General features: G+C 33.2%; 1 protein-coding gene across 11 annotated transcripts in view; it reads left to right on the top strand.

The window, feature by feature from the left end:
• The window catches only part of LOC145261200 (endothelin-converting enzyme homolog), a 662,230-nt gene that overhangs the window by 64,296 nt on the left and 571,707 nt on the right, over positions 1-26,227 (top strand). For 8 of the 11 annotated variants that reach the window (XM_080119539.1, XM_080119540.1, XM_080119532.1 and 5 more), the window contains exon 2: positions 5,233-5,293. In XM_080119539.1, the coding sequence (XP_079975665.1) occupies positions 5,273-5,293 (21 nt within the window). In that variant the 5' untranslated portion in view covers positions 5,233-5,272. Of the gene's footprint in view, positions 1-1,822; positions 1,934-5,232; positions 5,294-26,227 lie in introns of all 11 variants that reach the window. The other 3 variants (XM_080119533.1, XM_080119530.1, XM_080119527.1) reach the window with 1 other exon arrangement.

Genomic DNA, 26,227 nt, shown 5'->3' with positions numbered 1-26,227 from the left:
CTACCATGAGCAATGTTATGAATTATCTTTGGAAAATCGGTCACATGCTCTGATGACTCTTGCATACCTAAAAATTCGCAAAAAATTAATTCTGATTCACCTGAGAACTCTAGTTTATACTACTAAAATAAAGGATCCTAAATGTGTGCAGAACAGAAGACTTGGTTGGTTTGGTCACATTGAAAGATTGGACGAGAGTTCTTGGTTTAGTAGATGTTAAACAGTTGAGGTAGCATGCTCAGTTTACGAGAAGTACCAAGGAAAATATGGATGGAAGTGTTAAGAGTGGGCTTGAAAGAATGGATGAATAAACCTGGCCAGAGATAGGTTAGTTTGGAAATAAATTTCTAAAAACTGTCCAACAGATGCCAGAATGTAAAAAGAATGTTAAATAAAACATAGTGACAACCCTTATTTAAAAATAAAAAGTTAATGGATCTTTGAAAGAGAAAGCAGTAGTAGTTTTTCGAAAGACATAATTGTACAAACTACATCTGGTTGGATTTGAACTCCTGGTAAATTCATTAGTTCAAATTAGAAAATTGAATCAATTATACATCTTGCATTTTCTTTTTGGTCTCCCTCCCCGCACTTTTCTCAATAACTACGCCTTGGATTTTTGAAATTTTGCACAAACATTAGTCATGGTGAAAGTAAATTTTTGCCAGAACGGATTTTCAGAGGCAACTGTGGTTGCCCCTCCTAGGGGGCATTATATGGAAAAAAATTGCCCCCAAACTTTCATTTGTTTTCACTTTTGTCAATAACTATGCATTGGATTTTTAAAAAAATTTTTGCACAAACATTAGTCCTGGTGAAAGTAAATTTTTTGCCTTGTGGAGAGGAACCTTGCATGCTTGGCTTTTTTTTAATGGTTTGGGTTTTGTGATTTATGTCTAAATTCTTTGAGGCTATTAAAATTTGGTAGGAATGATCCCTGGATTGAACATACTGTAGCAATTTGTCTTAAAAATAATCTTTTTACAAAAGATTTAGTTTTCAGATTAAATCTAAAAAGGGTTACTATATGCCACAAAGCAGATAAATCCGACGAGAATCTAAATTTTAAATCCGCTTGCAGGATGTCATATTAGCATTTTTACTTTGTGTAAAATCTTAGCAAATTTTCATTTTTCTATTTCGGCATGCATACTCGTGATTCTAGATAAACCATAAACTGGCTTTCATTCGTCTTCCATGTTCCGAATTATTACACAGGATAAATTACTTTTTGGCATGCAGGAGTGTTCTAGCTCTTAGATTTCGAAAACTGATCACATGACTTGTTTTATTATTTTTTTTTGTGTTTGTTCAGAATAACCAAAGTTGAAATATTGAATTTCAATCAAAACCATTGTTATCTACTCGATTGTCACATCGAAATTAGTAACATATCCCAAAATTACGAAAAATAAGATAGAAAATTAATTATTAATGAAAATAGTTTTTGAAATTGCAAGTTTTAAAAATAGATTCCAAGCTGAGTTACTCCCCTTGTTTAAGTTGCATTTCAAAAATAATAATGGTAGATCAAAGGATTGTGAAAGTACGAAGTAGATGACATTGGTTTTTAGTTGAAATTCAGTTTTTGGATTTTTGTTATTCCGATCAATTAAGTTTTTTTTTTTTTTTTTTTTTTTTTTTTTTTTTAACACCACTCTTGTAGAAAAAAATGATTGTGTATAATTTTCAGCCGAGTTTCTGCATTTGTGTTCACATAGTTTATAAATACAGGGTTTAAAGAAGTCTTATTCCTGTATTACGTTTTTTATTTATCTTAATTGGATCATATGATCTGACCACATTTTTATTTTATTTTTAGTCTGGAGCCTCGATTCTCCTAGAAATATGATCACTTCTTTAAATGTTTGTGGAAGATGGCTTGTGGTTTTGCTCGCAGTTGGCTAATAAAAACAAAGGATTGAAAGACATGGTAATCCTATACCCTTTCTCCTCTCATCTTGATAAATATTGAAAATTAGCAGGGAGACCTGACGTTGTCCGGGATTAAATGATCAACGAATGTTTCATACTCCTATATTTATTAATTTTATTTATTGCAGACTATTATCCTCATCTTTTTAGTTGTTTCACGACGTTTCAGGCGACTATTCCTCTGGCCTTTGTCAGGTGGTAACCGCAACGGGATAGGAACTCCGAATCTCCTAACTGCATTCTCAGCAATGAGAATGCAGTTAGATTTGGAGTTCATATTCCGTCGCGGTTACCACCTGACAAAGGCTAGAGGAATAGTCGCCCGAAATGTTGTGAAACAACTAAAAAGATGAGGGTAATTAAATAAACTTAATAATACTCCTCTCAATAATGAATTCCAATTAAATAATATATCCTATATTTTTTGTCATTGAAATTGGTGAAATCGCCAATTTTTCAATCAAATCTATTGCCTGCTCTATTTGGGGATCCATTTCGATGCACAGGGAGGAAACGTCATATGCCCTCCTCCCTCCCGCAGTGACCTTGTCTACAATACATTGTAGTCTATATTGCACTGTAGAGAACTTAGTTTTTATAAAATTAATGGCTTGAATTATAGTTTAAAATGAAAAAATCAAGTCTCATAGTTCACTTTTGCTCTAAATAGAAACCTTCATTTCAAACGTGCCCTTGTCATACCAAAGAACCTACTGTTGATGTTTTTTTTTTATATTGGGCCTTTCTCCTTGGGTGGTAATAAAACTTCTTGAATGCACTTGTGATGTTAGGCTATGTAAGGTGTTAACTTTGGTCAAAATCGCCTGTGCCTTCTTTCATCGGATTATTTTGATTATCGATACTTATTGAAGACTTTCTGATATAAAGCCTATCTAAGAACACTGCCAGGCACAAAAAGTACTTTCGTGTGAAATTTTATAAAAATCGACCCAACCATTTTGAAGTCCATAGGAACAAACTCGCTTGCTCACACACACAGGCTTAAATTTTTTTTTTTTTATATATATAATAGTAGGTAGATAGATACTAAAGTTCAAATGTTTTCTTCTCTCCTTAGAAATTCCGTTGTAATCGGACCTGCAGGCTAATTGTTTTGAAAATTATCCTTAGATTATTTGAAGTGATAAGATTTTGTTTTGTATGAAAATCTTTTCTTTTTGTTGTTTAAGCGGATTTGTCTTAGTCCATAAAGAATTTTTACTTACCCATTTCTTTTTAAATGGGTTTAGGATTAGTTGTTTATCATTCTTAAGTAGGCTTCTTTACAACCACTTATTGGTCACTCAAGTTTGAAATTGTATTTTGTCGCCTTGTCAGTTGGTCTGTCACACTGAAGTTTGAAATAGCGTCCTTATTACTCAGCATGCAGATTGAATAAAATCTGAAGAAATTAAAGTAAAATCTTAACTAGAACTAGCTGACCACCCAGCATTGCCTGGTCATACAATTTGCTTAAACATGATATTTTAATTTATGCCGATTGCGTATATATTATAGAATCAATCCTCTATTGATTATTATATTATTATATAAGAGACAAGAGTAGATTTAATTGTATACGCGTTTTTTTTTTTTAATTTTATTATTATTGCTAATAATTTTACTTCTTTTTTTTTATCCAAGTAGAATATTGAAACAAAAAATTTCAACTTGATACAGACATGCAAAAGCATATTCATTTTTGAAATTTTAAATTAAAATATTAAGTAAAATGTTAAGTAAAATCTCATCTTAAAAATAAGTTACAAAAGCATTTCTCTGCAAGGCATAAAAATGGTTAAATAATTTTTATTTTCATAAACTTTGAAAATTGATAAATTTCAAATTAAATCTTACATCTTAATTTTTAAAGTTCACTTTTATAAACTTTTACAAAGGTATAAAAGTTTAATTTAAATTGAATCTAAAAATTATCTTAGATTTTTATGTACATTTTGTTGCACTGTTCAAAGGTATGGCCATGTTGAAAGAGTGGATGAGTTCTTGGGTCAGATGTAGAACGGTTGAGGTAGTAAGTCCAGTTCACAAATGAAAACCTCTGAAGTAATAAAAATGGACTTGAGAGACAAAGATCTGACCAGAAATAGGTTAGTTTTGGAAGTAAATTTCTTACTCGTCGACTGCGTGTCGGCATGTAAAACAAAGTTAAATTAAATATGATCATGAAAAATAGGTTAGTTTGAATGTCATGGACATTTTAGAGCATTGGTTCCCAACCTTTTTTTTTTTTTTTTTTTTTTTTTTTTTTTTTTTTTTTTTTTTTTTTTTTTTTTGTGTCCACAAGCTTCAAAAAAAAAAAAAATTTTTTTTTCTCAGACCTTGTACCCTCTAAAATTCCTGAAATCTGTTATTTAACCCTAAGATTAAAATAAGTTAGTACATAGCAAAAAAAAAAAAAAAAAAAAAAAAAAAAAATCAAAGCAACAAACACAAATGACAAAAGCAAAAAGTCAATATCCTGTCTTTATTTAAACTTTTGTACCTTCTGGAATATATTCTTACATTTACAGGGTGTGTAAGCACCTCAGGTTGGGAGCCCCTATGTTAGAGAAATTGCTATTTGAGTTTAACTTGAAAAATTCCATCAATCTAACTTCAATGTTATACGAGTTCAAACACATAATCAATTTTTTATAATAACTGTCTGTTTCACATACTAATCGACTAATCACACGATGTTCTGATGATCACTTATGAGGATTGAATAAAGGGCAGTTGTCTGGATGTTCGGCTAAAAGTCAAAAACTATAAAACGAGTACGCATAAAGTTGGTATGGTGTTGATCGGCATTGCCTCAGATGAATATCTAAGATTTAATTAAAAAAAAAAAAAAAAAATGTTCATTCTTTGCTTCTAAACTGATGCAGATTTTTCAGGGGAAGGGGTGATCTATTTTCTAGCCAGATTATGTACTAAAGGGAAGTGAGTGATGTTTTATTATTTATTCTTTTAAATTAAAAAAAAAAAAAAAAAATTTGTTTCCAAGAAGTTAATTCCAGTTTGCTGACTCCTTTCTCTAGTGATTTTTAACATTGTCTCTGGACATACGGAGACAGTGAACTGGATGGAGAAAGGTGGGGAGACTGAGGGGTAAATCGGAAAAAAAAAAAAAATAAATGGATTGATAAGTTTTAAAAGAAAAACTTTTACCCTGGTCAACTCTGGGTAGTCCTTCCTGCTAGTTGGTGAATAAGGTATGTGAAACTTGTTACTAATAACTTTTTTTCTTTTTCATGATCCATATTCATTTTTTTAATTTTTTTTTTTATTTAACAGGTATCATACTCTGAATTTAGACCATTTTAAAACTACATAAATGGCGGAACCAAAGTATGAAGTAAGTTATTTTTACTTTTTCGTCAAGCTTTATCCGTTCGTGGTTTTATTTGGTAGACATTTTTTTTTTCCAAAGCACTTGATTCCTGTATGTTTTTTCTGCTTTTTTTTATTTTTTATTTTATTTTAATTATTTATTTATTAATTCTTCTTCTTATACAGGTGCCATTTTTGTTACATAGTCGCCAGATTTCATATCGAACTTTATCAGCTTTTATTTTCATCTGGTGAACGTTTTGGTTTGAACTTTTTCTTAAAACAGTATGCATCAGTTTTATTTGAAGTATCCTATCTCTGGTTTTCTTTTGCTTTTTATTAAATGAATTATTTATTTGCTAAACTTTTATAAACATAATATATATCAGGTTTCAACATTTTTACATTTTTGTGAAATTAGAAATCTCAAGTTTATATTAAAAACTAGTTGGGTGGTGGGGCTCGGCTCTGCCCGGTCATAAAATATAGTAAAAAAAAAAACAACAGAACTTGGGTGCAATCAGTCAAAAGCGAAACCGAAAGCAATTTTTTTTTTTTTTTTTTTTTTTAAGCGAATAAAAAAAATAAAAAAAACATGTTGCATGATGGATGCAAACTTGCAACAGTTAATTTTGTAAGCGTAAGTGACATAAATTTAGCATTTTAAAACAAAAGAACGAAATGACTGTCTACGTATGCGTGATTAACAGGGTTGAAACCAACAATTTTACCTGAGACCCCCCCCCTCCTCCCTTCAAACAAAGCAACATTTCTACACAAAATAATTGAGGATTTTTTTTTTTTCCAATTTTTCGATATGCGTCTGAGAGATTGCTCTTTCTAACAGTGCCACATTCATGCCTTTTTGATGTACCTATTTACAATGACTCCCCACGGGACAAAGTTAGACACCAGGGTCGTTTTTTAACGTGGAGAAAAGGTACAAAAATAAAAAATTGTCTCAGTCGTAAAGGACTGCTCCTTCACCGAAAGAGAACAAGAAATGGAAGTGCAGCATCTGAAGAACAGATACTACACTTTGATCTTGACCAAAAGGCCAAGATCAGCTTAAGGAGCTTTTTGATGTAGATGACTGACACACACACACACACACACACACACAACTGAGACTTCTATAATAGACTAATCTTAGTGCCCAGCATTGCCTGGATGTTAAGTGTGTGAGCAAAAAAAAAAAAAAAATGCTAGTAGGCAGGCAGGTGGAACCTGTACCGAGAAAGAGAAAAAGAACATGAAAGAAAAAAAAAAAGTGACTTCTTTTCTGTTACATCCATCGTCAAACTAGAAGTGGCGAAGGTTTAAATCAAGGCTAGTCAATCGAAAATAGGGGATGACTTTTGAAAATATTGGTGAAAAAAAGCGATCCCCTTCCCTGTAGAAAAGTGCCCAGTTGAGGGTGAAGGAATTAATGTTTTTGGCCAATTTTTCGATATTTGTCATCCAAAGGGTCGAGCTTCAAAATGACACAGATCTTGTGAAAATCCATTGCCTGTCGAAAGTTTTAGGCAGACAGACATACAGTATCATCTATTATATAAATCTCACCTTTCTGTTTAAATGCATGTCTGCTATTTTGCTAAAAAGAAAGTCAGACACTGGTATATAAAAGTTATAATAGTATATCTTTGTTAGTTTTGACGAATGGTTAGAGTAAAAGAGATTCGTGGTGCATGCAGCTACTGGATGTAATTGTTCTGCTTATACAGGTGGCATCTTTGTCTTGTTTTAGTCACATTTTATGTCCAACTTTATTAGATTTTGTCTTTTCTACCATTTATTCAATTAAAGATTTTTTAATTTTTTTTTCTGTTTATATAAAGTTTACTTTTTTTCTCACTCTGACATTGATATTAAACACCTATTTTTTCTATTTGAAAATTGTAATGAACTTGATATACTCTGTCATGGATATACTAGCAACTACATGAAGGTCAACTAATTTGCACTTTCCTTTTAAAAAAAAAAAAAGTTTTAATTACTTATTATTTATGGTTCCTTATTAGACGATTGGTTTCATTTCACTATTGTGCTGAATTCTATTTATGCATAAATTCTAAGATGAAAATGTTCTAGCGTACAGAAAATTTTTTATATCTACATGTAAAAGTGAACTTGTCGGTGAGTGAAAAGTCTTCACCAAACTTCTCTCTGAATATTAGATCTACAAAGTTGAAATTTGATATATAGGATATTTGGACATGTAGCACACGTTCGATTTGGCATTTACCCAGCAAAAGTTGCTATTAAGGGGGTCAAAATTGAAAACAAAAGTTTACATTAGGAGGGTAAGTCGAATAAAACATTACTCCTGCTGTTATTTTTGCCCATGTGCAAAATTAAACATTCATGGCTTAAAGTCACTTAATTTTTTACCTTTCGTAATGTTGGTAGCTCAGGCAATAACAATTCTGGAGAGATGAATAACGACTAATGCTGGAGCGCTAAACATTCTGGATAAGATTCTAGCGGATGGTACCTAAAGTCATATTTTGCTTTTTATAACGTTTTGAAACCATTGCTATCTATTGCTTTGCATTTACTGAGGCATGTCTAAAGCATTATGTATCCATCTTGTCAGGAGCCCAGCTTCTGGATCGTTGGATGAAATCACTTAGATTCTGATGTTGATTTATAAAAAAGGTACATTAATAAAAAAGAAAGAAAAAAAATGTTGGCACAATAAACGTTTACATATTGTCTGACTACACTTAATTGAACTGTAAACTGTGCGATACCTCTCTTCCATCCCAAGAACGATGCTCTTCAAATGTCAGCTCGGCTTGAAGTGTAAGCAGGAAAAAGAATACTATTAGGTTGGTGCAAAAATGTCTTTTTAATGTGAAGTTGAATGTCAAAAAAAAAACATTTTTGCACCATCCTAATATAAGAATCGGGGTGGGGGTGGGGGGAACGATGGAAATGATCCTAAACCTCCAAATGCCCTCCTAAACCTTAAAACTTGTGAAATTTACATGTGGGATTATATATCATTTTTTATTGAAATTTACATGTGGGATTATATATCCTATTCTACTGAAATTTGCATGTGGGATTATATATCCTATTCTATTGAAATCTGCATGTGGGATTATATATCCTATTCTATTGAAATCTGCATGTGGGATTATATATCCTATTCTATTGAAATTTACATGTGGGATTATATATCCTATTTTACTGAAATTTATCTATAATAAATTAGAATATATTTGAAGTGTTAAGATTAGGCGGGCACTTAGATATTCCGGACCACTTCCTTTTTCTTCCTCAAAAAAATTTGATACATATGATTCCAATTTCATAAAGATATTAAAATTTCATACTTTTTTCTTCCCTTGTAAATTTTATGAATACTTTTATAACCTTACTTTCTTTAAGAACACACACATGCATTGATCTAAATATATTTATACACACACAACACATAGGTACACACTAGCTGTATCTACTCAACATTGCTCGATGGTGTGCTTGCTTGCAGTTTGTTTTGCCTTTTTATATTTTAATTATCGCATTTTTTTTTTTTTCTAAAAAATATTGTTTCAAACGGAGCTAACTCTGTCCATTCGTAGGAATGAATAGTTTATTTGTGACCATTTAAAAAATAATTCTAATCTGAATCGAGTATTTTTTTGGAAGTAATTAAACTTAATTAAATTTTATTAAACAGCAAGGATCGCCAAGCAAAACTGAATCAAAATCAAATATTGATTTAATATGAAGAAAGCTATTGATAACAATGAAACAGATATTGACTTTACTTTATACACTAAATGGTTTGTATCACAAATGCAGGCAGTACTAAGGTTACATGTCTTAAGTAAAGAACAGTCTTTTTGGATTTCATTATAATCCGTTCACAATTCCAGATTGTTCTTTTTGGACCTTATAGAATACTTCATTAGTTGATGAATTTCTTTTTACTTAAACTCATTATATTTATAAAATGCAGTTTAATAATATTGGTTACATGTCTTTAGATGTGTTCAACATATTATCGCTATAACCGGCTCCTTTGACATGGAACAGTCAAGATTGAAAAATCAATATATGAATATTTATGTAAATTTATATAAATACATTAAATCATTTGAAAAACCGTAAAGATTTAACTTAAAAAAACAAAAAACAAAAAAAAACAGCTGTGAAATATCTTGGAGTTCATATTTATACTAGCATTTCAGTCCGGCGTTGCCCGGGTGTGTGGAGTTGTATGTTGAGAAAAAAAAAAATGTGGTAGTAGGAAAGCAGGCTTGAACCCGTACCATGAAGGAGGAAAAGAATGGGGGAAAAAAACGTGACGTCTTTGTTGTTATGACCACCGCCAAACCGGAAGTGATGTAGGTTTAAATTAAGGCTAGACAATTGAAAAGAGGGGATGACTTTCGACAATATTGGCGAAAAAAGCGACCCCTCCCTATAAAGTGCCCAGTTGAAGGTGAAGAAATTAATGTTTTTAGCCAATTTTTTGATATTTGTCGTTTGAAAGGTCGAGCTTAAATTGTTTTTTTGTCTTTTTTTAAATTGTTTTGTGAAAATCTGTTGCCTCTGAAAGTTTTAGACAAACATGCATACATACATGCATACATTTATATATTGGTAGCTCAAATTTTCGACCCAAACCGATTAAAAAAGCTTGCCCTGTCTCTGAATACCCTTTATGTAAAATTTCAAATGTTTAGACCAGAAATTGTCTGAGTAATTTGGTAGATACCGCAGCGGTCAATTTTTTAAAACTTTGACCCCTTAACATTGTTTTGGGCTCAAATCAAGTTATTAACTTAAATCCATGTCCAAGGAACCTATATCTAAAATTTCAAGTGTTTAGACCCAAAATTGTCGGAGGAGTTTGGTAGAGTTCTAAAAGGTCAAATCGTTGAATTTTGACCCCTTAACAGCCAAATTTCTAGCTGAAAATCGACTACAAAGATTTTCCCAAATCTCAGTACCCTGTATATCAAATTTCGAGTTTGTAGACTGAAAATTGACAGATATTGTGTAGGGAAATGTACACAGACAGACACACAGACACACAAGCACTCACAGACAGACCCTTTCACTTTCAAGGACCGATTATAGAACAGATACTACCCAGCTATAAGGCCAGGTGCTTAAGTTTGCTTTGATTAGTTTCGTTTTATTTATATGAGAAAGACAAACAAACATTCGAAACGAGGGAATTTTTTAAAACTCAATCAAAAAAAAAAAGAAAAAAGAGATAGACAATGCCTGTTTGCAAATCTGAGATATTATGATCTAGAAAATATAAGAAAACTTCTTGCAGAATCAAACCAATGCAAAAAGCCTTTTGTGGGCATACACAAATGCTTGCACCCATTTTGCCTTTTATATATTAGACTAGCGGGGGTGCCCGGCGTTGCCCAGGTGTTCGTAGGTGTGAGGAAAAGAAAAAAAAAAGTGGTAGTAGGCAGGCAGGCTCGAAACCGTGACACGAAGGAAGAAAAGAAAGTGAAAGAAAACCTGACATCTTACCGCTATGCTATGATGCGACAGGAAGTGAAAAGCGTTCAAATTTAGTGATGATAATCAAAACGCTGACTTGCAAAGCTGGATAGTTAAGTGAATGAGTTCATGCAGGCATAGTAATAAACCTCTGGCTTAAGTTAAGAATCACGCACTTAACTCTGGCTGTAGGCCAGTTTCTCCTGTATCCGTTTCCCCACGATGTTGGAGAAAACCAGCTTCCCCTAAAAGGGGAACTCTGGCAGCGTCCAAAATGAATAGCAATTTTCTGATATGAAGGGTTTCCCCTCACATTGATCAAAGCTAATTGCCTTTCTGGATGTCCAAGCTGGAAGGCCAGGAAATGGTTGACTTTGCTTTGGTTAGTTTGTCTTTTATACGAAAAAGACAAATTATGGGAACCAGGGATTTTTTTTTTTTTTTTTTTAAACTTTATCAAAATATAGACTGTCCTTTTGTAAATCGGAGATATTATAATCTAGGGAGTATAAGGAAAGTTCTCGAATAGTAACCTTGTTGAGAAGCCCGGCGAAAAAGCCTTTTATGGACATTCACAAATGCGTATACCCATTTTGCCTTTTGTATAACAAACTAGTGTGTGTGTGTGGGGAGGAAAGTTTTGATAGGCTGGTAGGTCCGAACCCAAAACCTTGAGGCGCATAGATTGATAACTTACCGTGACGCTACGAGGGCAGCGGAATTTGAGAATGGCTAGAATTAAATGATTAAAAAGTTGAGTGACATGTGTGTAAATTTAATGAGATCAAACATCACGCCATAGGGGAATGAAATTCCGCACGTAACTTTGGCTGGAAGCCAGTTTCCCCAAGATGTTGGGAAAAACCAGCTCTCCATAAAAAAGGGGAGCGTCCAAATGAATAGCTTTCTGGACATCCATGGCATGGGTGCCAGGAAGATGCTTTTGCTCTGGGTTCAGTTTCGCTTTTTTATACGGAAAAGCCAAACAAACATGCGGAGACCAGGAAATACCGCAAAAATAGCATGTAAAAGTCGCTCAAATAAAAGATAGGCCCGACCTCCTTTTGTAAATTGAAGATATTATAATCTACAGCGTATATAAAAAGTTCTAAGAAACGTTGACCCCCCCCTCCCCCTCTCCAAAAGCCTTTGCCGGGCATACACAAAAAACGCACACACTAACACACATTTTCGTTTTTATATAATAGATGATGACAAATACTGGCTCAACAAATGTTATAATTTAAATTTTATTCAATTAATCTAATGTATTTAATTATTCAAACTACTATTCTGATCTTAGTTTTACTCTATCAAGGTTTTGGCAAATATAACCTCTGACCTTCCTCAGGTGTGACTTTTTGAAATCTGGAATCTATACAGAATTTTGAAACAAACCTTTTATTTTATCTGGAGGTAGATTATTCTGTCGGCCATGACTGGGTAGAAGTCTTAAATAAATGGATGGAAATACAAATTGATAATGGAGTAAAAATTTGATTTACCAAAGTCTTCAACTATGGATTTTTTTTTTCTTTTCTTGCGTAAATGATAACTTATAACCTTCCCTTAATTTAACCATTTGATGAGTGACTCTTTTTTTTCTTCAAGATGAGACCAATTTCATATGCACAGGCACAATATCCAGTGCATTAAGTTAAAGACAAACAAAAAAAAAAAAACATTAAAAAAATGATTAAGTTAAGCAATGTTGAGCCTGGCCAGTACCAGATGGGTGACCATTTAGGACGGCTAGGCGCTGTATGTACCTTCTGGGAAGTTTGGGCGTGGAGCCAGCACTCTCACTTTGTAAAAAGAACTTCTCGCTACAAAAACCTCTACAAAAGTTGTAAATGGCCTATGCCCCTCTAGGGGCTCAAGGGGTATGGACCATGACAATGCAATTCCTACAGCTTAGAAAATGGAGCTGTTAGAACTGATATATGGAACAAGAGGAAATGAGTAGCAACCACAGTTAGTCAGTATCCCTAATGATGCTGGCTTAAACAGAGCCAAGAGAGAGAGAAGATAACTAAATACAAAGATTTTATGTATGGCATGAAAAGAAATTAGAATCTTAGGGAGATTTCCATGATTTCAGTAATTATAGGAGCTACCAGCTATATTGAAAATCAAAACAAAAACTACTGGACAAATGGTTTAAATTAAAAAAAAGTCTGTTTAGTCTCTGAAATAGCGAATGTATGTATCTGGCATTTGGTAGAATGCCCCATCTCCACCAGAAAAAACAAATATAATAAAATTGAAAAAGAAAAATGAGATCTAAATAAATGTGAAAGTTTTTTTTTTTCCTTTCAACATTCCTATTTAACCATCAAAACGGGTTAATGATAGTTAAATCAATAATACACCAGTATTTTAATATACTCTGTGTGTGTGTGTGTGTATATATATTATATATTTTTTTTTTTTCTTGCGATCACCCCTAGCAAGGCATATCGCCACTTGGATATAAAGGGTTACTATTTGAAGGAAAAATTAACAAGATGTTGATTTGTTACATTTAAACTTCTGCATATCTGTACAGCCAGGGTAGCAGGAAGGGAATTCCAAAGTCTGTTTTGAAGGAAGAAAATAATAGAGTAGAAAGCTTTCTGGCATTTACGGACCTCCACAGTAAAGGGGTGAAATTTTGTTGCCAAGCGAGTTTGTTGGGATATGTACGTCGAGGGGGCACAAGTGCAACAGTTTCATCATGACACATTCCATTAAAATATTTGTAAAACAGGCACGGAGATGCAATACTGCAGTGATGGGACAGGGTTGGATCTTAGTTGACAAAGTGGGATCTATTAGATGAAAACTTTTTTGGACCCTATCCAAGAGGGAGAGGCTAGTGATAGATCCACACCTCAGATGTAACAACAATACTCCTTGCACGGGTGAATAGTGGCTTTGTAGCGGTACAGGATACTTTCAGGTGTGAGTAGTCTTCTAGCTCGATAGAGGGAAATCATCTTCTTTGCAACAGCCTTCGCAATGCCCTGAATGTATTTGTTCCAGTTCATATTGCCTGCAGATCATAGACCGAGCAGTTAGAAGGAAGAATTCTTGGGTAAATTTTTTATTTTTATCCATATATCGGTAGTTAAAGATGCATTTTGTAATTGTTAAAGGAGAGCAGCTTAGTCTTACTAGCATTAAATGTTACCACTCATTTGCAGCCCCATTCCACTAGTCTGGAGATCATTTTCTAACCATTCTGCCATAAATATAAACCACCTAAAAAAAAAAACTCTCAATGTCTAATTTGTGTAACTATTTTTCATTAATAAATGAATGTTTTGTTTTTATGAAACTCTAATCCCTTTCAAAGTAATCTCCTCTGGCTGCAATTCGTTTGTTGTGTGTCAATGACCTTTGTCATTCGTCTGAATTGTTTTATAATGACAGGCTCTAAAGGTTTTCTTGCGCTTAGGGAATAACCAAAAGTCACAGGGAGCAAGGTCGGGACCACAGGAAGGATGAGGAACTGTCTTAATGCCCATCTTGGTCAAATAGTCTGTGACAAGGTTTTTTTTACTTCATTTATGTCTGGCATTTGATAAGCCCCCCCTCCCCCCTCCAACAAAAAATAAAGAGATTGATGCATTTTTCATGTTTATTCTTCTTTTTCCTTTATTTTAGCTTCCCATGTTAACCTTTCACAACCGCTGACAATCTTGCTCACCGTCTTTTCTAAATCTTTCATTTTTTAAACTAAATTTATTCAATTCTGCATACCCAAAGGCAGATCAAGAGCTGAAGAAAAAGCAAAAAAAAATAAAAAAAACATAAAAAAAACAAATAAAAGAACTTAATTGCTGCTTTTCAAGCTAAATTGGGCATTTTTATGGGCAAACAGTTTGAGATGCAATTACGTTGTTGGTTAGAAACTCCAGTTTCATTAGTCTGGATATGTAACACGTTCAGTCGATCATTGAACTCTAGCAGACTATAAACATGGTTTCTTAAAAGCTGTTTCAAACTTGTAGCATTCACAACAATGCGAATGTCTCACCTTGTCCAGCGTAGTAGACCTTATACATGTGTAGGAAATTTGTCGACAGAAATATTGACCTTCCTGACGGTTGCCATTTAAAAAATATTCTTTGTTTGAGTTACCTCTTAAGACCAGAAGCAACTCAAGGATAAGGGTTAATGAGGCTAAAATGATTGTCAGCTGAAAGATAAGTAAAACTATTGAATGGTACGAACTTTATACTTGTGGAGCGTTTCTTAACTATTTTAATATTGGAATTACTGTTGTAATCGGCAGGAAGCAGTCCCTCGGCAGTGTGTTCCACAAGTAAGAAGCCCTAAACAAAGCAGAATTTATTGACAATAGAAATATTGTGGTGTACACGTCAATCTCTTTTTGCTCGTATTTATAGTTCTTACATTTTGAGCTTTTTTTTTTTTTTTTTCTGATTTTTAAATTTAATCTAAAATGACATTTATGAATTCCTGTCTATGTAACGTTACAACACAGACACCCGGGATCCACATGTTGTAGACTTGGTCACAAAGGAATATAGGACAAGTAATAACTTTTTTTTGTAACCATGGCATTTTATTTCCAGGTACTTTCCTGAATAAATCGTGATTGTGCTCCTTCTCTGTCAAATGTGTTCTTGAACATACTCCTGTCTGTGCACATGTTCTCCTTTTTTCTTTTTTCCTACCAGGACGTTATTTTGCACATAGCTTGGCATTTGTATATAGTCATCATACAAGTTCTATTACATCCATTCTGCATAGATACTAGTATTTCTCCCCCCCCCCCCTCCAATATGCAAAAGATACTTTTCTGCATTAAATTTCAATATTCTTGCATCTTCCTATTTTGATAAGCTACATGATGACCGATCTTATGATTCTTCAAACAATTTAACATTAGCAAACTTGATTATTAATCTTACACCATCAGATACAGCATAATCACATTAATGCACTGGTTCTCTTTAGATCACCAAAGTTAAGCAATGTTGACCTAGATGGGTAACTATTTGGGAATAGCAGGCACTATATGTAGGACTAGCCTGGGTTTCTGGCGTTGTCCGGGTGTTTGGGGGTGTGTTGAGCAAAAATAAAAAGTGGTAGTAGGCAGGCAGGCTTGAACCCGTGACACGAAAGAGAATGTGAAAAAAAAATCTAACGTCTTATCGCTACTCTCTGACACGACCGGAAGTTTGGAATGTTGAAATTAGTCATTCCAACTGATACAATGACTTGCAAAAATGCCGGCACAAAAAAAACAAAAACAAAAAAACGACCCTCCTTGTAAGAAAACTGCCCAGTTGAGGGTGAAGGAATTAATGTTTTTAGCTAATTTTTTTTTGATATTTGTCGTCCGAAGCGTTGAGCTTCAAAATCATACCAATTTTGTGAAAATCTGTCACCTTTGTCGAAAGTTTTTAGGCAGACATACATACATACATTTAAACAGACAGGTAGATGTAAACACCTTAGTGCAAGAGCTACAAAAACCTAATGTCATATCCCCATTAGGGGATATGACATGTGACTAGGAACCACTTGTGATTTTAATATTCTCATGAAACTTTATTTTACAAAGGAAGCTGGTTAAACCCATCCAGGATTGGTGCCATTTTGGTACGGTACTATCAGAAAAAGTTAAGGGTTACAATACTGAACATGAATATGCTTGTATTTTCGTTCATATGTAAGTTATCAACTTCTATAAAAGTTTAAAAAAAAAAAAAAAAAAAAAAAAAAGGCTGATAACTAAAAAAACAAAAAAAATTATCTGATATCACTATTCATCAAGAATAAGATTTTTGTTCATTTAGAAAGAAATTGTTCTAAAATCAAATACACTAATAAATTGAGCTCTATTGTCACCATAAAGTTAAGTGGCATTTTTGTATTGTTTTGATTAATTGGACAATTAGTCTCATCTTGGGTGTTATTAGCACAACGTTTCGGTCGCTGCAGGTGTTGAATACGTTTCCTTTTCTCTGCTAAGGAAAAGACGGGTGGGCTCTGCATTGCAAGAATTCGAACCATGAGTTTGAGGGTGGGTTCGTAGATCATAAAGAAAGTTCAATCTTCAGGGGTCGCTAAGATTATTTTTTTTATTTTTTATTTTTTTTTTTTTTTAAGGGTCTTCCTATGACTCATTTTTTTCAGGATTGTTAATATTAGTGAAAAAAAAAATGTTTTACAAAACATGATCGATGCCATTTGTTTTATTTATTTAAAGTATATCAGCTAACAATGACCACTACTTTTTTTAATGGAAGAATGAGTCGCTTTGGTACTTGTGCAGAATATGGACTGCGTTACCCGTCTGTATATTCTGACCAGTTACGTAAACCACCAGAAGGTGGAAAACGGCCTCCCCCTGAAAACTATGACCAATATTTAAAACTATAATAATTTCAAGGAAAAAAGAAAATACTTGTGCAGTTTATTGACTGTTATATAGAATGTCATTAACATGAAGAGAGGGCTTAACTATTCTGTATGCCAACCTAACCATTTAATAAACAAGAGACTGTTTTGCCCATTGTTAATTGGTGCAATTTCATTGGTTAAATGTTTCGGCATCTTCCACTAGTTTATGTAACCTGCCCAGAATATACCAACAATAAAAGGATCCATAGTTTGCATGAGTACCGTCATTTCTTGATTAACCCTGACACATTTATTTCAAGATAGGAATACTATTTTTTAATAAATTATACAGATTGATGTAGGACATACCATTGAATTAAAACAAACCTGCACCTATTTTCTCTAACAAAGGTGTCTATCACTGTAAAATATATATAAAAGACAAAACTGGTGTGTGCATTTTTGTATGTCCAGTAAAGGCTTTTTTCGGGGAGGGGGGGGGGTCTTGAGAGGGTTACTATTTTTATTTTATTTTATTTTTTATATACTCGTAGATTATAATATCTACGATTTGCGAACAAAGGTCCTCTCTATCTTTTATTTGAGTGACTTTTACAAAATTCACGCTATTCCTTGCTCTCGTGTGTTTGTTTGTGTTTTTCATATAAAAGTGAAACTAATCGAAAGCGAAGGTAGATTCCTCATATCTGACAATTGCTATTCATTTGAACACTCCCATTTTGTGGGGAGCTAGTTTTCCTACACATTGTGGGGAAACAAATAAATGAAACGGCGGAAAGCTGAACTGGCCTTCAGCCAACATTCATTTCTGCACCTGCATGAACTCATTCACTTAGCAAGTCAACTTTTTGATTGCCATCGCTAAATTTGAATGCTTTTCACTTCCTATGGCTTCATAGCGTAGCGGTAAGATGTCACGTTTTCTTTCACTTTCTTTTCCGCATTCAGGTTTGTCACAGGTTTGAGTCTCCCTCCCTACTAACACTTTTTTTTTTCTTTTACACCTCCAAATACCCAGGCAACGCCGGGTTCCCCTGCTAGTTTAAAATAATAAAAAATGTGCTTTATATGGCTATCAAGTTAAAAATTTTTGTAATTAAGTAAAAACTTTTTGGTAATGAATGAAAGCTGTCTGCTCCTGCCATGCACTCTCTACATGTCCCAACTGAAAACCAAAAATGTAATTCTGTCCTAGGAGTGCACATTTACATATTTTTTTATAAAATTTGACTTGCATTTTTATTTTTATTTTATCTCAATTATGATGAATGTATATTTTTTGAAATGATAATTATTTTTTGTATTATTTGGACAATTATCTTATCTTTTTTTTCACAACGTTTCAGCTGATGTAACCTCCAACTATTTTCAGGTGTATTCACATTGAATGTTATTGGTGAATAGTGAAAAATGGTTTTTGCTTTCCCAATGAACTGAAGATGGTTGGAGGTTACATCGGCCGAAACGTTGTGAAAAAAAAAACAACGAAGATGAGAATAATAATCCAAATACTAAAAATAATTACCTCAATTAGTTTAGATTTATATAATAATATTTACTTTGCGTATGACAACAGTAGTAAATCAATTTTTTGTCCACCCCTCTCCAAGAAAGGAGGGATTTGATCTAGTAATTCACTCCCATTCGTTTGCTGAATTTAGTCTCTTTTTTTTATTTTTATTTATTGATTTTTTTTTTTTTTTTAATGCCTTGTTCACTGTGCACTCACAGGGTACCATGCATGCTTCACTTGTTAAATTTTCTTTTTCCTGATGTATATTAATGACCTTCAATTGTTGCTAAAATAAGACCCACTAGAGTTTCATCTGAATGTTAGGAAGCAATATCTGGGATATTCAACATCGCTGCCGTGATATAATTTTTCTGCCTTCGAACAAAGGATATAATAAGATCCATTTTGTTGAAAATGGATCCTGGAGAAAGATGGAGAAGATTGCTGATCAGACATTCTGTCCAATGGAAGGATCGGACAAATTGCCTGTAGCTGTGATGACACGACATCTGAGAATTTAAGATCTGTCTTTCTTTTTCACTTTGGCGTTGCCTCGATTTTTCTTGCAGATATGAGACTTTGTGTAGCATACACATGATTGCAAGAACGTAAATACGCAAGTTGATTTATTGCATCACATTTTTATGCTATTCTTGGTGGATTACAGGTAGGGGGCTAATTTCTTTGAAATATTTTGCCTTTTCTGTTCATAAGTCCTTTTATCCTATAACTAGTGGAGATGGGGGGGGGCGGCATCCAGCTTTGCCCGCTCGTAAAATACGCTTAAATATATTTTAATTTGTTCAGATATCATATATTATTATAGCTGTGATTTCAAAAGTAAAAAAAACAAAGTATTTTGGTGCCATCGGCTAGAATTGAAGCAAAAAGCAAAATTGTAGCATTCAAAGCTGGTGACGTTACCACTGTACCAACATGACATGCATATGAACTGATTAAAAATAAACCAAGATGAATGTACAAAATGTATAACATTTTTACAATTTTAACCTTTTTTTTTACCCCTTAAAAACTATTTAAACTGGCTAAAGACCCATAAAAGAACGGTCCATAAAAAAAAAAAAGAATTCAATCATTTGAGGCCCCTAGTGCTGCTCTGCAATTTTTAGTTTCGGAAGAGATGGTTTAAAAATATGGATACAGACACACACATAACGAGTTTTATAAATTAAATTAGTTATCTTTACCTAGCGTTTTGAGATTACTTTTATTTATGTGGCAATGCAAATAGATTTTTGTACCCTTTTCAAAAAAAGAAGAAAAAAAGACCAAACAAAAGGAAGTAACTGTTATGCAATAATTAGTTTCCTTTTTAAAAAGAAAATGTCTTCCAAGCAAAGGGAAGTAAGTCTGTATTGCCAAATTTTATTTTCCTCAAATGTCATTTTGATAAAATTATTCTAGTTAGATAAAATAATTTCAAAGGAAATTAAATCTAAATACGTTTATCTTTCCTCATAGGAACATGTACCAACGTTGCACAAAAAAAATTGACCAAAATCAAACATTTTGTAGGAGAAAAGCTATTGATGACCAAAATGGAGTTATTTTATAATTCAGATTAAGGTTTTTACTTTAAGATATTTTGATTTTTCTCCTTTTTATAACCTTGTTCTGATATTATGACTTGTATGAGGGTTGTTCTAAAAGGAAAGCCTATTTAAGTCGAAAGTTGAAGAGCTATTAAGACTGGAGTGGTATCATTAAAACGAGGAACCGTTTGTGCTCCAGATTTTTTTCTACCACCACCATTCTCAATGCACTTTTGCTAGGAATTCAATGATACACCTCTGCTTTTGATGCTCAACTGGTTGGTATCTTAGTCTCACACTGTTAATATCTGCAACAGATGAAACTTTCAGGTCATGAATGCATAAGTTCAGTTGGTAATCTCCAAAAATACCGTTAGGGCTTACAACATGGCCGCCAGAAGAGTCACGTGATCCGGTTGATCCAAAACATGAATCGTGCAAATGGAAAACGCAGCCTTGAAGGCAAACTTTGACAAACAATCACAATTTGTTTGTATTTAATTTTTTGTTGATATAATGTTGTTATAAAAATAGGCAAACTTTGAGAAACAATCTTAGGTTGTTTTTAGTTAAAACAGTGTTTATAAAAAGTATTTTATTCAGAACAAACAAGTGGTCTGGTCGACGGAACGCAATTGAACCATGACAATTCCTGGAATTGAACCACGACGATTCCTGGAATTGAACCACGACGATTCCTGAAATTGGAACTGCTACCTACCTCAGAGAATTACAAAAATATCAATGGCTCTTAACGTATCACCCTTGTTCCTCGTGTTCATGACAATAACGCTATACTTGGCGAAACTATGACATTGTCTCGGCTAATGTTAGCAATGCCAGATGACGTGCACATATTGACATGGCTTGCACAGAGACGTCTGATAGCCAATTCATGCAATTGTCAAATTTGTGGGTCACCATGCGTGTTGGCTCGATATTCCGAATCCAAGGATGGTTGGAGATGGCGTTGCCGAAACGATGGATATCATAATACAATTAGAACGAACTCTTTTTTTCAAAGAAGCAACCTCAATCTAAGAACCATTGTAATAATTATGTATATGTGGAGCATGGATTTTCCACAAAAAACTATGGCAACAGAAAGTGAGGTGAGTGCCAACACAGTGAGCGACTGGTGCAACTTTTTGAGGGAAGTGTGCACTCAGTACATTGAACAAAACCCAATTCAATTGGGGGGGTGTAGATGAGACCTGGACCCCAAAAGAGGTTGAAATTGATGAAAGCCATTTTTACCCTCGGAAATATCACAGAGGAACTGTCCGACGTAGCCATTGGGTGTTCGGCGCCATCGAACGAGGCTCTAAGAATTGCTTTTTGATCGAGGTTCCAGACAGAAAACGTGAAACTCTGGTCCCTATAATTCGCCAATGGATCTTACCCGGGACTCGTATAATAAACGATGGGTGGAGCGCTTATGCAACCGTAGCAGACATTGACTTTGGTATTTACAGCCACGATGTTGTTGTCCACGAAAGAAATTTTGTGTAGCCTAACGACGCGACTATAAATACTCAACTTATTGAAAATACGTGGATGCGAGCGAAGAAAAAACTTTGTCGTCAATTCGGTACATCAAAGGCTCTCTTCACTTCATATTTAAATGGATTTATGTGGCGTGAAAGAGTCGGCCCAAATAAATTTTGTGAGCTAATTTGTTGCATCGCCTCCATCTATTCTGTCTAAATTTATAAAATGAAAATTAAAAATATAAACTGTTTTTTTTTTTGTTTTTTTTTACATCATATTTTTATAACATTACATCTTAAAAAAAAATGAACACCTTGTTTTAAATACCATTTTTATGAAAAACTCTGAATAAAATATTTTTATAAACACTGTTTTAAAAAACAAACAAACTGTGATTGTTTCTCAACAAAAAATTAAATGACCGTTCTAAATAAATTATTTATTATTATGATATTGAAAAACTGTTTTTGTACTTAATTATTATGCTTGTTTGTCAAAGTTTGCTTTAAATTTGCGTTTTCCGGTTTCGTAATACGGCGATTCATGTTTTGGATCAACCGGATCACATGACTCTTCTGGCGGCCATGTTGTAAGCCCTAACGGTATTTTTGGAGATTGCCGTTCAGTCATCCTAAAAATGCAATTTGCAATCCCATGTGATCCCTGTGGGTAGAGAGAAAAAAAAAAAAAAAAAAGGCATTACCTTTGGATAATAATGAGTGAATTGTAACCGAATCAGTTATATCATTCTGTTCGGTTAATTAGTGTTGTTCTGAGAAAATTTCTGGATCTATAAAATTTTGAGTATGTTGTTCCCCCTGGACACACAATATTATTGTACCTTAAGCACATAATGTAAGGTAGAATTGAAACTGCTATCTTCAGATATTGCTTACCAGGAACCGTAGAGACTCAACATATCACAATCCCCTATGGTTCCAGGTGAGCATTGTCTGAAGATAGCGGTTTCAATCCTACCCAATAGCAGGCCAGAGGATTAGTTGGCCAAATCGTGGTGTGACAACTATGGAAAGCAGTAATTACTGGGGATATAGTTAAGACTCGTTATTTCTATCCCGACGCGGTTAATCACCTGAAGAAGGCCAGAGGATGAGTTGTTCGAAACGTGGTGAAATAACAACTATAAAGATGAGGATAACGGTCTGCAAAAAGAATGAATACACAAATTATGAAGCCTCATCTCAAAGGATTAAAAAAAAAAAAATTATCAATCTAATACAAACATTTATTTACAAGAGGAATAAATGTTTATTATTGACAATTGGGTATGCATTGTGAGTAATTTTAGTTTTGTAAATTAAGTTAATGAATTTTGATGGGATAATAAATCTAATTAGATTTAAGTTTTTCATTTTTTTTTTAATTCATTTATTTTTTTTTAATTCATTTATTTTTTTTTTAATTCATTTTTTTTTTTTTTAATTCATTTATTTTTTTTTTAATTCATTTATTTTTTTTTAATTCATTTATTTTTTTTTAATTCATTTATTTTTTTTTAATTCATTTATTTTTTTTTAATTCATTTATTTTTTTTTTAATTCATTTATTTTTTTTAATTCATTTATTTTTTTTAATTCATTTATTTTTTTTTTAATTCATTTATTTTTTTTTTAATTCATTTATTTTTTTTTTAATTCATTTATTTTTTTTTTTAATTCATTTATTTTTTTTTTTTAATTCATTTATTTTTTTTTTTAATTCATTTATATTTTTTTAATTAATTTATTTATTTTTTAATTTTGCGAATATTTTATTGCTTTTAACTTTAACTTAAATATGGCTGAAATCTGAATCAAGTATGACCATAAAATGACATCTTAAATTCGATTGTTTTCAGAAGTGTGCTTGTATAAACTATTTTTTTTTTTTTTTTTTTCGATTTTTATAAGATAATTTCTTTGTTATTTTTCCTTCACCATATCTTTTTTATTCCATGAAAAAAGAAAAAGATACTTTTTTTTTTTTTTTTTTTTTTTTTTTTTGAGGAACACATCTCTCTCAAATGAGGTGTTTGGACTTCTGCTATTCAACGAAACAGTGAAACCGTGTAAGACGTACTACATAAACATGAATAAAATACTGAGTGTGAAATAAATACATTTTCAGGTTTGGAAATGATAAATAACGATATATAAAGAAGTAATCTTTATCCTCAAGTGGCCTCCAGGCCTTGATGTGGTGACTCCTTTGTAAAAAAAAAAAAAAAAAAAGAGGGGGGGGATTATGATGAGAATAGGCAATAAAAGAAAGAACCTGCAGGTGAAATGCTATCGACTAGATGATAAAAAGTTAGTCTTTTTTGTCGAGAGTAAGATGTAGTGTCTGTTCTGATCCTACACTATATCGTTAGTGACACTCCAGTGCACCTTTTGTAGGGGATAAGGATTTCCCCAAATTAAAAAGCAAGTAAATAGAGGCAGTAAAAAAAGGGGCAACTTATTTGCATGTATATCAATATTCTGGAGTAGAGGAGTATAACTATGTTTACTGATTCTTATAAAAATAGTCTTCTTGTGAAAGAATTCCTTAGAATATTACTTAAACGTTGGATAATTTAAATACATAACGATTTTATTCATCATTCAACTGACGACCCATCTCCTTACCTCTAGTGGCTTTTTATCTTGATAAGTGGCGACTCATTAGTTAAAAATGCTGCTAACGTGTGAATCTGGAAGTAATGGCAAGTAGAGGGATGACTCCACACTACTACAAACTCTGAAACTGTATTTTGACAATGATTGCATGACATCCACCACTGATTGTAACAAAACGGATTGAGTTACTTCCCCTGACTTTATGCTGTTTAATTATGTATAAACTTGGAAGTTTCATGTTTGTAGGTTTGAGAACCTCATAACTTGTTTTCCTTATTTTTTCATTCAGTCCTCATATTCTATGTGATATTTCTGACAAAAGGGGAAGAAGTGCTGTTTATTTTTTTTCGGGAGGGGGGGGTCCGAATCTATCCATCTAACACTCTTTGTTGGCAATTTTCTTACCTTAAATAGCTCCTTACAACTAATGGCTACATGCTTTGTCTGGAACGAAAAAAAAATTTGGAGGAAAGTAAATGGGAAAGTAATGGGGATACAAAGGAAGCTTAATTTCAGTTACCCCTTATCCTCGAGTGACTTTCAGCCTTGATGAGACAACTCGATAAACCAAATACATGAACATATGAAAAAAAAAAAAAAAACGTGCAAAAATGTGAAAAATATAAAACTAGCAAACAACTTTATCTTCAAGTGGTTTTCGACTAAAGATTGCTATAGAAAAAAAAAGGAATAAATAAACTTTCTGGTTAAACTGAATTGGAAATAAATTTTAAAATTAGTTGCTTGCAAGAAAACTGCTGAAAATTGGATTTTTTTTTTTTTTCTGTACATGAAGTGTCTTATTGACGACATAACTGCCTTGAAATTAAATAACTAAGTCACAACGAAATCTATACAGGAAATAACAAAGGACACATAAGAGACGTCAAGTACTTTCTATACAATTTGTTAGCATTAGATGTAAATTGTAATATTAAAAAGACGCAAGTCCCTGTGAACCAGCATGGTACAACTTTGACTAGCTACATTCTGTTGTTGGCATTGTTTTTCTATGCAAATATGTGCAATGCTGAACGTTTATTAAAGTGCATATATGTATGCTGCAAACAACAGGCCGGTGATTGGAAAAACTATCTGGCTCCAGTTAGACCACCCAAAAAAATTGTCTGACTCTTCAAAATAATGACTAAGAAGCTTCATGCTCCTATTGTGAGCCACTCGGGACTTTGCAAAAAATAACGTTCATACCAGATGGAACCCCATAATCAGTTAGTTTTTATGTCTATGGATTGACAGCTGATATATATATATGGTGATTGTCACTTCTCGACATCTTTCCCTTGCTTTATTGTTGATTACTCAATTATTTTCATGTATTTTTTAAATATATATTTTTTTTTTATTATAATTATGTACACATATATACACTTATACATATATACATGTGGAAATGTGATCAAGAATGCATCAATTCCTATTTTCTGTGCGAACGAAGGTGGCTCTTCAGACCAGCCCTGCTTTTACAGTCTGTTGCAAAGGTCACACTTAAACTGAGATTGAGGGATGCCAACTGGTGCTGCTCTACTGTGGACGCTCATAGGACGCTTTAGGCCTCCACTCGATTTACAGACCACAGAGCAAACAGAACATCTGTGCCTTGCAAAGTTTACCCCATCAAAGAAAGATTGATCTCCATGTGAACGCTTGTGGCTAGCCAGGCCAGCTCCGGATAAAGTCATTTTACCGCATAAATCATAGGTGTGGTTCTGCATGAAATCTTCCGACAGACCTGATATATCTGACAGATTTTTCTCCCGGATATTACGCTTCATTTTTGCATGCTCATATTTTTTCTTCTCAAAACTATCACAGCCATGATAAACTAAGGAGTGCCACTTTTTACGATCATTGGAAGCACTTTCCCAACTGAACACGTCAATACCAAGAGCTTTAAGATT

This window comes from Euprymna scolopes, chromosome 37 (genome assembly GCF_053919585.1).
Source record: "Euprymna scolopes isolate OS-2025 chromosome 37, ASM5391958v1, whole genome shotgun sequence".
In the NCBI taxonomy this organism is placed as follows: domain Eukaryota; kingdom Metazoa; phylum Mollusca; class Cephalopoda; order Sepiida; family Sepiolidae; genus Euprymna; species Euprymna scolopes.
The sequence above is the reverse complement of the archived record's forward strand: the minus strand, read 5'-3'. Positions and strand labels throughout refer to the sequence as shown.